The 16,337-nt window shown below is 39.4% G+C and overlaps 1 protein-coding gene across 1 annotated transcript in view; it reads left to right on the forward strand.

Moving 5' to 3' along the window:
* LOC123877952 (GATA zinc finger domain-containing protein 14-like) overlaps nt 1-7,281 on the forward strand; it is a 29,198-nt gene extending 21,917 nt beyond the window's left edge. The window contains exons 3-6 of the mRNA XM_045924900.1: nt 477-897; nt 5,282-5,374; nt 5,595-5,672; nt 6,101-7,281. Of these exons, the coding sequence (XP_045780856.1) occupies nt 477-897; nt 5,282-5,374; nt 5,595-5,672; nt 6,101-7,177 (1,669 nt within the window). The 3' untranslated portion in view covers nt 7,178-7,281. The remainder of the gene's footprint in view (nt 1-476; nt 898-5,281; nt 5,375-5,594; nt 5,673-6,100) is intronic.
* The last annotated feature ends 9,056 nt before the right edge of the window (nt 7,282-16,337 follow it).

Genomic DNA, 16,337 nt, shown 5'->3' on the forward strand with positions numbered 1-16,337 from the left:
TACTTAGAAACATTATTGACCCCCTAGGGACCAAGTGGCCTTGTAACTAGAAGGCACGGGGTTTGATACCCGGTCGGGGCAATTTTGAAAATATTTTTTGTGAATTAGTCTGGTTTGGTTTTCGCCGTGGTTATTTTCCGCCCTACTGGCAAAGATGTCGCCAAACGATTTAAGTTTTTATTATCACCCGACCCAAAAAGAGGGGTGTTATAAGTTTGACGTGTGTATCTGTGTAGGTATCTGTTTGTGGCATCGTAGCTCCTAAACTAATGAACTAATTTTAATTTAGTTATTTTTGTTTGAAAGGTGGCTTGATCGAGAGTGTTTTTAGCTATAATCCAAGAAAATCGGTTCAGCCGTTTGAAAGTTATCAGCTCTTTTCTAGTTACTGTACCTTCACTAGTCGAGGATGTTATAAATTTTTAATTTACACTTGTTTTATTTATTATTTTATTTAAAAAAAAAATCTTTTCCAGACAAGGCCCAGTGCTGTTCCCGAACGACGGACCACCACCACCACGGCGACCCCTAATAGTAACAGCGCGACCCTTAATCGAAGCGATACAAGAAAGCGACTTAAACCCAAACCCCCCAAACAATTCCTTAACCGAAAACTCCATACCGACCCAAAATTCCATACCAAACTTCGTAGTAACCCAAAATAATCCTCTTAACCATGTATACCCATTACCAAGTCCAACAGACGTGACTCTATCACCAGATCTTTTGGAGAATATTTCTCCAATCTCCAATAATGATCTGTTCTCCAATCCTGGAGAAACTTCCGTCAATAATGTGCCAGAAGCCAGTTCATACAACCATGTCCCTTATGCTCAAATGTTGCTGAAAGCAAGACTCAGGGGATATGCGAGAGAAAATGGATTCAATGATTATGAGGTGAGATGTTTTACCCGACTGCGGCAAAGCCAAAAGGAAGGGTTATGATTTTAGCAGTCTATGTGTATATGTATGTATGTATGTATGTATGTTTGTATCCAGATTCTGTGTTCCACCGTAGTGCCTAAACTACTGAGCCGATTTTGATGAATGAGATGTCAATTAATTCGTTGTAAAGGTCCGGGTGACATAAGCTACATTTTAAACGAAAAAAATCGACCTAACGGATGTTACATCAAAAAAGTGGGGGGTCTCCGTTCTCACGTAGTAGTAAGAGATGATGCAGTTTAAGTTGGACGCGGGCTAACTTGGTAGAAGTATGGCATATCTATTAAACCAATATACCTTGTCACGGTTTTGCCGGTGGATCGGGTAACCTCCATAACCGTAGTCTCCCACAGGACTAGAACAGAGACAATTAAGAGATTATAAACCCAAATGACCCCTGTTAGGAATTGAACCCGAGATAGACCACAGCGCTCATCACTATGCCACATGATAGCATTCATGATTTTAGGTCAACGGAAAGTAGCCTATAGGTTTTCTTGACAGACACGACGGACGGACGGACGGACGGACGAACAGATAGACAGACAGACAACAAAGTAATCCTATAAGGGTTCCGTTTTTCCTTTTGAGGTACGGAACCCTAAAAATTGGTCTTGCATAAAATCAACAAGCATTTATAAACAAAACGTTAACAAACTAAATTAACAAGAACGGAAGCAATTTCAAAAGCAGACTTTAATACCCGAATAAAGAGCAATAAACGCCAATAATACTTCCCGTGAAACCCTCTCAAAACTCCTTCCGTACAACGCGAATTCCGTCAAAAGTTAACTTATAAACAAACGCAGACTAATTACAGGCTTACTTGCCTCCGTGGACTTAATGTCGATCTGTACCTACCCTTAGCACAAGTTATTTTTGAAATTTCTTTAAACATAAGGACCTACGTAAGTAAAGTAACATTAGATAGACAGATAGAACACTTTATTGCACACAAAAACACATGTAAAGGAACACAACACAGAGAGAAGAAAACAGAAAAAACAATTGTGTGCAAAGGCGGCCTTATTGCTTGGAGCAATCTCTACCAGACAACCTTTACCAGTACGTAACATTGTTACGTACGTAAGTTAAATGACTGCTAAACAAAACAGCTGCTCTGTTTGGCGCCCATTGGCAAGCACCACCATCTTTTATAGGTATTTTTAAGTACTATATTAGTGCTATAGATTAAAAGCTTTATGTTTGAAGTGAAAACTTCTTTAGTACCGTTGTATTATGATTTAAAACTCGATGAAACGAAAAACTGGCAATACGACTTTTCGAAGACAAAATTTACATAGTCAGGAATTTCAGAAACCAAGATAACTTAGTCTCATAAAAAATCGATAAGTCATCTAAAAACATGGAAATCGTTAATAATTACACAAAACCTTAACGGTAAGGTTGGTTTTTGGTTGACGACATGCGGAGTGCAAAATTAAAAAAAAAAGCCTCGTTCGGAAACATGAAAAGAAACCGATTTGTTTCAACATCCAAATGTACTAAATATACATCAACGGTTTCAGTTGTTACTCGATATTTATAAACGTTTTCGAAACGTGCAAACTTGTACTAAGCCAAATGAATGGAGCGATGGAAACGAACCTTAATTACGAAGGAATTGCAAAATTTGCTCTAATTCCTTAAGTAATTAGTGCTATTTTAATTGGTTCATCATAGTCGGGTCACTACTGAAACCCCTTTCAGTGTTTAGGCCACAGAAGGCAACGCTGACCAAGTGCGAACTTCACACCCCTTTGAAAACAAAAAAATGTGGGCTCTTCTCAGACTTGGGCGCGTTTGGAACCCTCATAGCTTTAGTTTTAAGTTACGTAATTAATTATCACCATTATATCGTACAAATTTAACAATTTCGACCATCAAAAGGAGTACGTACAATTGTACCTACTTTGAATAAATGATTTTGACTTTGACTTTGACTTTACTATATGGAGAACTCTCAGGCATGCAGGTTTCCCCGCTATGTATTTTTATTCACCGTTAAAGCAAGTGATATTTAAGTGCTTAAAACGTACATAACTCCGAAATAGAGGTGCGTGCCCGGGATCGAACCCCCGACCTCCCGAATAGCACATAGGCTACTGTTTATCCCGGAAAATCAATGAGTTCCCACGAGATTTTGAAAAACCTAAAACCACGCGGACGAAGTCGCGGGCGTCAGCTAGTAATATATAGGTACAAGCTATTCACACACATCAAATCACATACTATATGTATGTCAGTATAAAAGGTTCCTTTGGGAAAATTCTAAATATTCGTACCCTCGTCAATTATTCGGCTAAGTGCTTCCAACTTCTTTGCGTATAAAACGAATAGTTTCGCTTATACGACAATGTTGCGGCTACCCGCCATGACTGGCGAGCAATTGTGTACCTGAGTCGGCCATTAGAATAGCGTTTTAAAAAAGTAAATTTTTATTAAAATTATTGGTATAGATAATGTACATGAGCTTAGAACTTAAATCTCGCCAAACTGCTTATCAGTCTGTTGGCGAGTTTGCGCTCACAAAAGCTAGGTAATACCTACTTACAATCATCATCATTATCATCATCAGCCTGTGGATGTCCACTGCTGGATATAGGCCTTCCCTAAAGAGCGCCACCACACCCTGTCCTCAGCCTTCCTCATCCAGCCACTTCCCGCCAGCCGTTTTATATCGTCGGTCCATCGTGCTGGAGGGCGTCCCACACTACGCTTGCTTAATTAAACGTAGTCTACTTACAATAATATAACCATTAACTTTACTAAACAGTACGGTAACAGTAGTCAGTCACGTAGAAATCAACTAACTGATGTTCGTCAAATCACGTCGATCCGTTGCTCGGTTTGCTGGTCCAACTGAACTCATTAAACCCATGATATTTATTTCTCTCGCTCATTCTGTTATAAATTATTGCTCACCTTTGTTCACGTAAGAACTGCTCGCTACATTCAGTCAGTTCCCCTGCCATAGATGCTTTTGTTGTCTCTGCTAATGGACAAACGTTCAAACGAGCAGTTTGCAGGGTTGTAACATTGTAGTTTTAACAAATTCTCTTTTCTTCCACGGGTATCACACTACGAGGCTCATAATTTTTTCGGTACATCTACACATCCGCCCCTACCTCAGCTTGCCGGGATGTTATACACATTACCCAACACCGATACGAGTATATTCATTGGTTGTCCATTTGCTCCGCTGGTTTTGTGTCCCATTGACCTCATTGAAACCCATGATATTATTTATTTCTCTCGCTCACTCTGTGATTGATTGCCCACCATTGTTCAGACGTATACTGTTCGCTACATTCAATCCGTTTGCCGCGTAATTGTATTGTTTAATACCACATTCACCTACGTTCATATCGTAATGTTCACACATCCACGCAAGGTTTTTGGCTTTGTTTTAAGGGAAATGTTACGTTAGTAGTAGGTATGTTGATTTCATTTGTGAAGATTTGGAAAATACGACCGCAATAAACTTACACCACGGGAAGTGAATATCAAAATGACTTAGGTGCTTTTACACATTGGCCCAGCACGAGGACATTGCCTCGGCGAACCTATTATATATTTGCGTCTACGCAAACCTTGACCTTGAACTGAAAAGCATAGAAGAGCCACCCCTCTCCCTTTTTTCAATAAAATAAAACATTATAACTGTTTTGTGATTTTATTTGTTATCAAGAAAACCATTTGCTTTTTTTTCATGGGATGTTGAGTATGATAGAAAACTCATTTCATTTTACGTGCGATTAGTTTCAAAGAAGAGTTTTAAATTAGAAAGAAAGAAAAAACGTTTATTTTTGAAAGCTGTGCCACCCATTACCAGTTATACCTACGGGTATAACTGGTAATGGGTGGCTGGTATTCCGGCACCTCTAATACTTGAGCATTAATGTCAAATTTCGCCTGAAGACAGCCGTGTGGCCCTTAGGAGGTGCTGAGCAATGTCGCTAGCTTGCTTACTTTTGTGGATTTTGTACAAATATCAAAGAGTCAGCGCAATTCGTAAATATAGATATATGTGTTTTTTAAACTTCAGTTTTGCCGACATTTGCAAAACTCATTGGGCTAATGTATATTGGGGCCATAACATTTATTGGTCGGATCAGTTAATTGAATCAGCTAGTTTAAGCTAGTTGTCATGGCTTTTTGCTTATGTTATTACTAAAATGTCACTTGGTTTATCGATGAAGAAAAACACGAGGAAACCTGCATGCAACAGAGTTCTCCATAAATTCTCAAAACCCTTCTCATTCTGAGAGGAGACTCGTGTTCGGTTGAGATGACGATGAAGATGATGTTGCTTAAAACGAAATTTCATTTTCAGGAGCGAACAGTCCTGCCGCCAATATACAGAGCGCTGTCGGACCACGCCAGACAAAATTTGCTGAAACACAAAATTCAAAAACAATACTATCAGGTAGGTACTTAATTATATTAATCTATATTAATATTAATATTATAAATGCGAAAGTGTGTCCGTTTTTCCTTTTGAGGTACGGAACTCTAAAAACATTTATTTTTGAAAGTTGTACTACACATTACCAGTCATACCTATGGGTTTGGTTATCCCGGCGCATCTATTACTTGAGCATTAAATATCTACACCCAGCATAACTGGTAACCTTTAACATTTTCAGGTTCAAAATTTAGACTACGGGAACCAATACGATAGCAATAAAGAATCCGATGAAAACAATAATGAGGACTACGATCAGGTAAGCCATATAATATTATAAATGCGAAAGTGTGTCTGTCTGTCTGTCTGCTACCTTTTCACGGCCCAATAGTTTAACCGATTCTGACGAAATTTGGTACAGGGTTAGCCTATATCCCGGGAACGGACATAGGCTACTTTTTATCCCAGAAAATCAAAGAGTTCCCACGGAATTCCCAAAAACCCATCTGCGTAACCGAAATTTGGTACCGAGGTAGCTTGCGTCTCTGTAATTGACATAGGCAACTTTTTATCTCGGAAAATCAAACAGTTCCCACGGGATCTTTAAAAACCTAAATCCACGCGGATGAAGTCGCGGCCATCCTCTAGTACTTTATAAGTTCATAACTAGATGACGAACAAACAAACAGACCGACAAGAAAGCAGTAATAAAAATGATGATTTTAAATCGTATATTTCTTTTTACAGGATCAAAATTACGCGTTCTCATACAGAGTCAAAGATCAGAAGACTGGTGATGATTTCTCACACAAACAGCAAAGCGTGAGTGGTGGGACCAACGGAGAATACAGGGTTCGACTCCCGGATGGAAGATTACAAATAGTTTCTTACACTGCCGATGAAAATGGCTACAATGCTGATGTAAGATATGATGAAGATGAAGTCAACAATCTCAAAAACAACATCAATAACGATTATAATAATGCAAATCAATATAACAATCAAAACCTTCAAAATAACGTTAAACAGAACAATAATAATAACTTTATACAACAATATAACAATAATGCACTTAGGAATAACAATGCTAATAATATAAGACAGTATGATAATCAAAACATAGCAAGTAATTATTTAAGACCACAACAAACTAATATAAACCAGCACGAAGATCGAATATTCCTAAACAATTATGTACAACATGACAATAATCTAAAACAATTTGATAATAATAATCAAAATGTCAAAATTATATACTTTCAACAGAACGATGGTAATGTAAGACAATACGATAATGTAAATCTCAGAAACGATTATGGTAATTACAAAGATGAAACACCAATCAAAGAGGATCCTAACCAGTATAACTCAAAAGAATATTATGATTATTCATCAGAATACAATCAAAATTATGAGCCTTACAATCGTAAGTTTGCTGTTTTTCAACCTGTTTCAACACCAACCGTAGTAACAACTTTAAGACCAAATTATGGGGAATATAAAAATTTTTTTACTGTAGCCCCTACAAAAGTATCTCCTTCTTATATAGATGGTGTGATTTCGGCTTCTAATAGCCCGATAGTGAAATTTGAATCAACGTCAGAAAATGCTGTTTTCGTAGATGGAAAAAAGGTTTATACGAACGTAAATCATATTGCACCTACAGAACCAACTTCCACTGTTAAAAATTACGTATCAGTAACACCTGCTGATTACTTGGCATCGACTATAGCGAGTTTAAGAGATAGGATGACAGTGACACCTAAACCTATCGTTTTTGGTAATTTTATTAATACGCTCGGCAAATATTTGAATTTTAAGTGATTTAAGTTAGTAATTGTGTAGAATTACGTGTATGTTGTATAAAGGGATATGACAAAGATTTTTTGTAATTTATTATTTTTTGTGTAATAAAAATTCTAATTCGACTTGTTTTATTTGTAAAATCATAAATAAATAAAATAGTAGGTATAGTAAATTGATTTTTAGTAATTTTTTCTTCTTATACAAGTTAGCCCTTGACTGCAATCTCACCTGGTGGTAAGTGATGATGCAGTCTAAGATGGAATCGGGCTAACCTTGAAAGGGGTATGATAGTTTTTTTTATTAAACCCATACCCCTTTAGTTTTTACACGGCATCGCACAGAAACGCTAAATCGCTTAGCGGCACGGCTTTGCCAGTAGGGAAGTAACCACAGTCACTAGCCACGGCCGAAGCCTCCCACCAGACCAGACCAGAGATTTAGAAATTATAAAATTCCAAACTCTGCCGGGAATCGAACCCGGGACCTCCCACTAATAAGACCACAGCACTTACCACTACGCCATGGAGGTCGTCAAAATTGATTGATAATGGAACTAAACTCATGATCATCATGATCAATCTATCGCCGGGTCACTACTGAGCACGGATCTCCTCTTATGAGAGGTCACGCTGGCCTAGTGCGGATGGCAGACTTCACACACCTTTGAGTTCATTGTGAATTACTCTCAGGTATGCAGATTTCCTCACGATGTTTTCCTTCACCGTTAAAACAAAAAATACTTATTTAATTCTGAAAAGTTACAGCCCGGGATCGAACCAACGACCTCCTGAATAGGACTTGTAAATTTTTCCAATTTTTTTTCATAGTCCAGTAGGCATTATAAACATATTTAGCAATTATAAGTAGGTATACCTAAGTACCTGTCACTTGCTTTAATGGTAGGAAAATATTGCGAGGAAACCCCTATGTGTGGTGGGAGTTCTCCATAATGTTCTCAAAGGTATGTGAAGTCTGCCAATCCGCATTGGGCCAGCGTGGCAGACTATGGCCTAGCCCTAAACCCTAACTCTAAGAAGAGACCTGTGCACAGTAGTGGGCCGGCAATGGGCTGACCACGAAGTTTCAGTAAATATGCAGGGACTATTTAGACTATAAGACCTTTGTAAGCCACCCATATCCATCCACACTAATATTATAAATGCGAAAGTATGTCTGTCTGTCTGTCTGTCTGCTACGTTTTCATGGCCCAACCGCTGAACCGATTTTAATGTTTGGCACAGATATAGGATACATCCCGGGGAAGGACAAAAGCTACTTTTTATCCCGGAAAATCTAAGAGTTCCTACGGTATTTAAAAAAAAAGAAATCCACGCGGGCGAAGCTGCGGGTATCCTCTAGAGTCTATAGTACATAATATTTTCATAACATTTGCCTATAACTTGAACCTACTTTCAAAGAATTGGAGTAGGTTTCAATAATATAATATTCTGAGGTTTCCACCTTTGAATTTCATCACTTCACGACAAGACGGATGTCTTATTACCGTTCCTTATATCACGGAAGTTCACGGAATCCAACAAAATTGCAGCTTTCCTCGAAGATAAGACACTCCCGCTGCGGTCTATGTGCTGTCGATTATTGCCAACGATTCCTATAGTGATGGGACTGCTCCAGCTATCGATAGTTTGAAGTCGATGATTATGGAAAGGAATTTATATAATAACAAACAAAATTGCAGCTTTCCTCGAAGATAAGACACTCCCGCTGCGGTCTATGTGCTGTCGATTATTGCCAACGATTCCTATAGTGATGGGATAGCTCCAGGTATCGATAATTTGAAGTCGATGATTATAGAAAGGAATTTACATGATAACAAACAAAATTGCAAGCTTTCCTCGAAATTAAGACACTCCCGCTGCGGTCTATGTGCTGACGATTATTGCCAACGATTCCTTTAGTGATGGGACAGATTCATGTATCGATAGTTTTCTGAAGTCGAAACTATTTTGTTAAAAAAATTGTAGCACACAAAACGTGTCAGAAAAGAGACAAAATTCCATCTTTCTCGAATTTCACTATTGGTAGTCGAATATCGACTCTGTCGCATCACTAGAGGCAGTGCATCACACATTCCGCTGAGTCGGTTGGCGCGAAGCCAGAACTACATACAATATGTACTGGGACAACACCTTGAGGAATTTATTACACTCATCGACTTTCACTATTGCCAGTCGAATATCGACATCGATGCGGTCGCATCACTAGAGGCCATGCATCACACGTTCCGCTGAATTGTTTGGTACAAAGCCAGAACTACATCCAATACGTACAATTTATCGATTTTCTCTATTGGTAGTCAAATATCGATATCGACTCTGTCGCATCACTAGAGGCAGTGCATCACACGTTCCGCTGAGTCGGTTGGCGCGAAGCCAGAACTACATACAATATGTACTGGGACAAAACCTTGAGGAATTTATTACATTCATCGACTTTCTTGCTGGTATTCCGTACACTCTATAAATCTTTATTAGATCACGTCATTTGAAAATATTAACGTTAGTTAGTTAGTCAGTTATGGACGTTAGTGCTCGGTTTTCCATAGTTTCACCACATCATCACTTTACATCAGGTGTGAGGAACCAGTAAGGAACCTGAAACCAACAAATTCCTGAAAGGCTGGCAACGCCGGCATCGGTTCCTCTAGTGCTGCAAAAGTTCATGGGCGGCGGTAATCACTTAACCTCAGGTGACCCACCTGCTCGCTTGCTCGCTATTTTTATAGTTTCACCACGGAGTAAGGATATATCTGAAACCAAAAAATTCCTGAAAGGCTGGCAACGCATTGGAGGTTCCTCTAGTGCCGCATATGTTTATGGGCGGCGGTAATCACTTAACCTCAGGTGACCCACCTGCTCGCTTGCTCGCTATTTTTAGGGTTCCGTACCTAAAAAAGAAAAACGGAACCCTTATAGGATCACTTTGTTGTCCTGTCTGTCTGTCTGTCCGTCTGTTGTGTCTGTCAAGAAAGCCTATAGGGTACATACTTCCCGTTGACCTAGAATCATGTAATTTGGCAGGTAGGTAGGTCTTATAGCACAGGTAAAGGAAAAAATCTGATATCCACAAAGTGGTTACATAATTTAAAAAAATGAAAGTGTGTTTCTATTTTGAAAGTAAGATAACTATATCAAGTGGGGTATCATATTATGAAAGGAATTTACCTGTAAGTATATTATAAAACAGATTTTTATTAATTTTTATGCATAATAGCTTTTGATTTATCGTGCAAAATGTCGGAAAATTACCCGAGTACGGAACCCTCGGTGCGCGAGTCTGTCTCGGACTTGGCCGGTATATTTTTTGTGATGTAACCACAAATTCACGGTTTTCGGACTTTTCCTTTACTTGTCCTATAAGATCTACCCACCTGCCAAATTTTATGATTCTATATCAACTTCCCGTTGACTAAGTTTTCTTGACGGACAGACAGACAAACAACAAAATGATCCAATAAGGGTTCAGTTTTTCCTTTTGAGGTACGGAATCTTAACTAGAACTTAACAGCTTCGTTACTTCCTACTAAGTAGTAGGTTCTCACATTAACTAGGCACGTGATATGATATAGTATATCATGCACCTAGCTGCCAGTTCACGGCAACAGTCGGTAAGCTCCCACGCCCGTAACTTGGCTAACAAGCTGGCTCAGTTACTCGCCAACACGCATACGGACCGATAGAAAGGTGAGCAAAATTGCATAAAACTAAATCCTTCAACTAATAATATTTTAAGCTTCAATCAATCAGCCTGTTTTCGTCCACCGCTGGACATAGGCCTTCCCGAGAGCGCGCTACCTCACACGGTCCTCCGCCTTCCTCATCCACCCTCCCGCTATCCTCTTAAGGTCGTCAGTCCAGCGTGTCGGAGGTCGTCCCACACTGCGCTTGCTGATACGCGGTCTTCACTCCAGAACACGTCTGCCCCAGCGGCCATCAGTTCTGCGGCAGACGTGGCCTGCCCACTGCCACTTCAGCTGGCTAATTCGTTGAGCTATTTAGCTATTTTAAGCTTATTAGAGTCGAAATATCGGCAGATAAAACATGATGTACTATGAGATGTACTATGTACCCGTAATTAACCGACTTCAAAAAAAGGAGGAGGTTCTCAATTCGTCGGAATCTTTTTTCTTTATAATATAAAATAAGTCCTTCAAAGTTAGCACGCTCTCAATTTAGATTGCTTCGTCATTTACCATTCAGAGAGATGGCTACTACCATTACACTACTTTAGAGCATCAATAGCTTAACGGTTAAGGAGTGGGCTGAAATCTGAAAGTGGTGCGTGTGTTGCGCGTGTTTCGTGTGAGTGGCGCGTGTGTAGTGTGTGTCCGACACGTGTATGGAGCGTTTGTAACGAGTGTGTTGCGCGTGTGTGGCGCGTGTGTTAAACGTATGTGGTGCGTGTGTGACGACTGTGTTGCACGTGTGTGGAGCTTGTATTTCGCGTGTGAAGCAAGCATGTATCGCTCGTGTATTGCGTGTGTTGTGCGCATTTAAAAATAACTGCTCGCCACTTTGGCTATCCGTATGTACAGTTCCACCGCAGATATTTAGCGTTTAGATCCAACGTGTTACTACAAGACGTATGCCAAGTTGCGTGATGGAAATCTTGTAACTTGTACCTACTACTCCTGAGCCATGCTCCCGAGTTTAAATATGTATGGAGCGAATGTGGCGCGTGTGTGGTGCGTGTGTTACGTGTGTGGTGCGTGTGCTGTCCGTATAGTGACATTATAAAATAATAATAATAATAAATAGGTTTTATTGCTTTCTTATTGCTAGTGACTAGTGACATAAACATGTGTTATAAGTACATTAAATCTATAAAAATAAAAACTAACAATTAGCAATAGGCCGCAAACTTAGCATGGCCGAGCATTGATGGCAATGCTCAGCGCTGGTTTTCAGTTTGCTCCAAAAAAAATATTGATTAATAAAAACGCACCGCGCCCGTTACGTTCCCTGCTTAAATGCTTATAAAAATAACTGCTCGCCCCTTTTGTTTTCTGTGTGTACAGTTCCACCGCAGATATTTAGCGTTTAGATTCAACGTGTTATACAAGACGCATGCGTGGCGGATATCTTCTACTAACTACTCCTGGGTTCAACTTAGGTGCATTTAATACAAGTGGGTTATTTGAAGATATTTCCTCTCGTTCAACGTTCAACTGATTAGTTCAACCGTTGAACTAGTGAGGCTTTTCCCACTAGTTCAACTCTTAAGAGGATTTAGATGCAGTTGAACTACTGGGAATACAAGTGTAAATTAAAAATTTATAACACCCCCGACAAGTGAAGGTTACAGTAACTAGAAAAGAGCTGATAACTTTCAAACGGCTGAACCGATTTTCTTGGATTATAGCTAAGAACACTCTCGATCAAGCCACCTTTCAAACAAAAAGAACTAGGTAAATTCAAATCGGTTCATTAGTTTAGGAGCTATGATGCCACAGACAGATACAAAGATACACAGATACACACGTTAAACTTATAACACCCCTCTTTTTGGGTCGGGGGTTAAAAATATAGTTGAATTATGGTTCTTGGTGTGTTGGTAATTCACGAAAGTTGAATGCAAATTTTTTAGAAATCCATACTAATAGTACAAATGCGAAAGTATGTTTGTCAGTCTGTCTGTCTGTTTTTCAAGGCCCATTCGTTTAGCGAATTTATATGGTACAGAGATAGCTTCCATCCCGGGGAAGGTTATGGGCTACTTTTAGTCTCGGAAAATCAAGCAGTTCGCACGGCAAGTATGAATTTTTTTATTCAGGTACAAGTTAGATCTTGACAACAATCTCACCTGGTGGTAAGTGATGATGCACTCTAAGACGGAAGCGGGCTAACCTGGAAGGGGTATATGGTAGTTCTTATTAAACCCATACCCCTTTGGTTTCTACGCGACATCGTGCCGGAATGCTAAATCGCTTGGCGACACGGCTTTGCCGGTAGGGTCGTAACCAGCCACGGCCGAAGCCTCCCACCAGAACAGACCAGAAATTTAGAAATTAATAATTTCCAAATCCCCGAATTTCCAAAATGTTCCTAAAATGCGTGCGTTATAAAAGTTTATTTGAATGTGCGCTTACCTTTACAATGCCATAGGAAGCCCCACACCATAGCCATCTGGTTGTTGTATTTAGTTTTTAAATTAAAAGTAATTGTTCAGAATACTGAGAAGAAAACTTATTTCGCAAATAAAATAAAGGAAAATAAGTTTATACTCACCTAAATAAAAATATTCTCAAAGTTAATTCTTTAAAAGCTACAGTCTACAAACAAGAAGATACGGTTATATTATGGTCCGCCATTTTGTGAGCGAAGCAAATGGCCGACATTTATGGCGGGAAAACGTATTTGCTTTAGAAATTAAAAGTCAGCGAATTTTAGAATGTGAATATAAGCAAAACATGTCGCTTAGGTTATATTATACGAGACTGCGAATTTAGATTTTGTACAAATTGCCAAATTATGTACAAAAAGCAATTAGGTAAGTACCTACATACCTACAAGGTAAGGTACAAGTGAAGGAAAACCAACAAATTCCTGAAAGGCTGGCAACGCATCGGCGGTACCTCTGGTGGTGCAAATGTTTATGGGCGGCGGTAATCACTTACCATCAAGTGACCCACTTGCTCGTTTGCTCACTATTTTTCCAAGATAACAGATCTTTGATTTGGCTGGCAGATGGTTCCTGCGTAGAGAGAGTTAGTAGGTATTTGCGCGATGGAAAGAGAATTTATTAAATTTTAAATGGCAGCGCTGTGCGAGCTGATTTGCACTTTATTGCGTTGTAACAAAAGTCATTTTGTAAAAATAAATAAATACAAATATTTTTAATTCAATAAAAAGTTTTCAATAACTTTGAATCGTCAAATGCATCTACATACTATTGTTTATCCATCTATTTAATTGTTTATTTAAATACTAGCCGATGCCCGCGACTTCGCCCGCGTGGAGCCCTTTTTTCGAAATCCCTTGGAAACTCTTTGGTTTTCCGGGATAAAAAGTAGCCTATGTGCTAATCCAGGATATTATCTATCTCCATTTCACAGCTAAATCCGTCCAGTAGTTTTTGCATGAAGGAGTAACAAACATACACACACACACACACACACCTATACAAACTTTAGCCTTTATAATATTAGTGTGATAATGAACTTTCTGTATTTAATAGGTGATCTATGGTCTCAGTAAATACTACATAGTTTTTAGCAAAGATTATCAACTTGTTTACTTCAGTTTCCAAGATAACAGATCTTTGATTTCGTCGGATAAGCTCGCCTTTTGTCGGGGCTCCTCGGTTAATAGCCTTTTAATGTCCTAATATAAAACAAAGGCTTCGGCTAATGAAGGAACGTAGTGCCTCCTCTGTTTACTTGTGCTGTTTTAATCAGCTGCCTTTTTATTGCTAAATAGTTGCTAGGAACACGCATTTATATCGGTAAAGTATCTAAACACGAGTTAGAATCATGTTTAATACTAGCTGATGCCCACGACTTCGTTCGCGTGGATGTAGTTTTTTAAAAATCCCGTGGGAACTCTTTGATTTTCCGGGATAAAAAGTAGCCTATGTGCTAATCCAGAGTATAATCTATCTCCATTCTAAATTTCAGCCTAATCCGTCCAGTAGTTTTTGTGTGAAGGAGTAACAAACATACACACACACACACACACACACATACAAACTTTCGCCTTTATAATATCAGTGTGAAGTGTGATAATATGATATTAATATACAAGGTATATCCAGAACGCTATAATATAATTATAGCTATAACGAAGACAGCTAATAGTACCTATTGATGATTACTGATAAGATACCACAAAAACATGTATATTTTAAAAGTTCGCAATGTATTGCAATTAAAACATCTGACTGACGCTAGAGGTCAACGAACATGCTTAAATATTGAAGTCACTACGCTATGGTGCAGTGCCGTGGGGTCAATGCCCCCGCCTACGACGCGGCATTGACCCCGATCTTTGCACGCTATACATTGCGGGTTTGAAACATACTGAATCATTAAAACTACAAGCATAAGACATGGTTACTGATATTCTAAGTTTTTGCTGGCGTTCTGGTTACATCATACTGTGTAGAGGCGTGCGGCCTCTTCTAAGACTGGCAGCTGCAAAGAAAACATTGCAGTTTGCAGCTGCCACTTAGAACACAATTTGAGGACTTCGTCTGCGATGGCGTTTGCTGGCGCGCGTGCTGTGCTTGTTTGGAGTGTTTTTTTTTGTTAAGAGTGGCTGGTTTTTGTGTTAGTTGGTGTTTTTTGGCGGTGGAACTGACTGGGAAGCGCTCCAAAGGGGCGCCGCGCGTATGTCGGCGGGCGCCGGCGCAGACGGAGTCCATACTTGTATAAATTCAATAACTTGAAAATATCACAAACTTGACATTGGCTAATCAGAGTAAAGCCAGATTTAGAGAAAAAAAAAAAAAAAAAAACACAATTTGAATTCGGTACGATTCGAATATCCTGCTGGCCTTGGCGAACCCCGGGCGACACACTCTCTTCATCTCAGAGACATCAAGACCGTTCAACACCTCGGTCGAGCATCAAACTCCGGCCCTCGTTTTCTACCACAGTTCTAAATATAACTATGGCACATGTAAATACGGCCCTTGTAATACAACTTATAAATATGTCAGCGGCCTTTTATTATTAGTTACTAGAGGATGCCCGCGACTTCGTCCGCGTGGATTTAAATTTTTATAGATCCCGTGGGAACTGTTTGATTTTCCGGGATAAAAACTTGCCTATTTCGATTACAGGGATGCAAGCTACTTCGGTATTTTCATACAAATCGGTTAAGTGGACGGGTCTTTAGGAATCCCGCGAGAACTCTGATTTTCCGGGATAAAAATTAGCTTATGTCCGGGATATAAGATAACCCAGTACCAAATTTCGTTGAAATCTGTTACACTGTTGGGCCGTGAAAAGGTAGCAGGCAGACAGACAGATAGATAGACAGACAGACAGACACACTTTCGCATTTATAATATTAAGAATGGATGTATCAATGTAAACATTCAAGCACCTTTCCCAAACCCCTTGTTTCTTGCGTTATATGCCCGCCCATTACCACAAAAGCTTCCCTACAGAAACGAAGCAATAGGCAGCCCTATGTGGTGTCTAGGGATTAGCGTT

Source organism: Maniola jurtina, chromosome 25 (genome assembly GCF_905333055.1).
Source record: "Maniola jurtina chromosome 25, ilManJurt1.1, whole genome shotgun sequence".
Taxonomy (NCBI): domain Eukaryota; kingdom Metazoa; phylum Arthropoda; class Insecta; order Lepidoptera; family Nymphalidae; genus Maniola; species Maniola jurtina.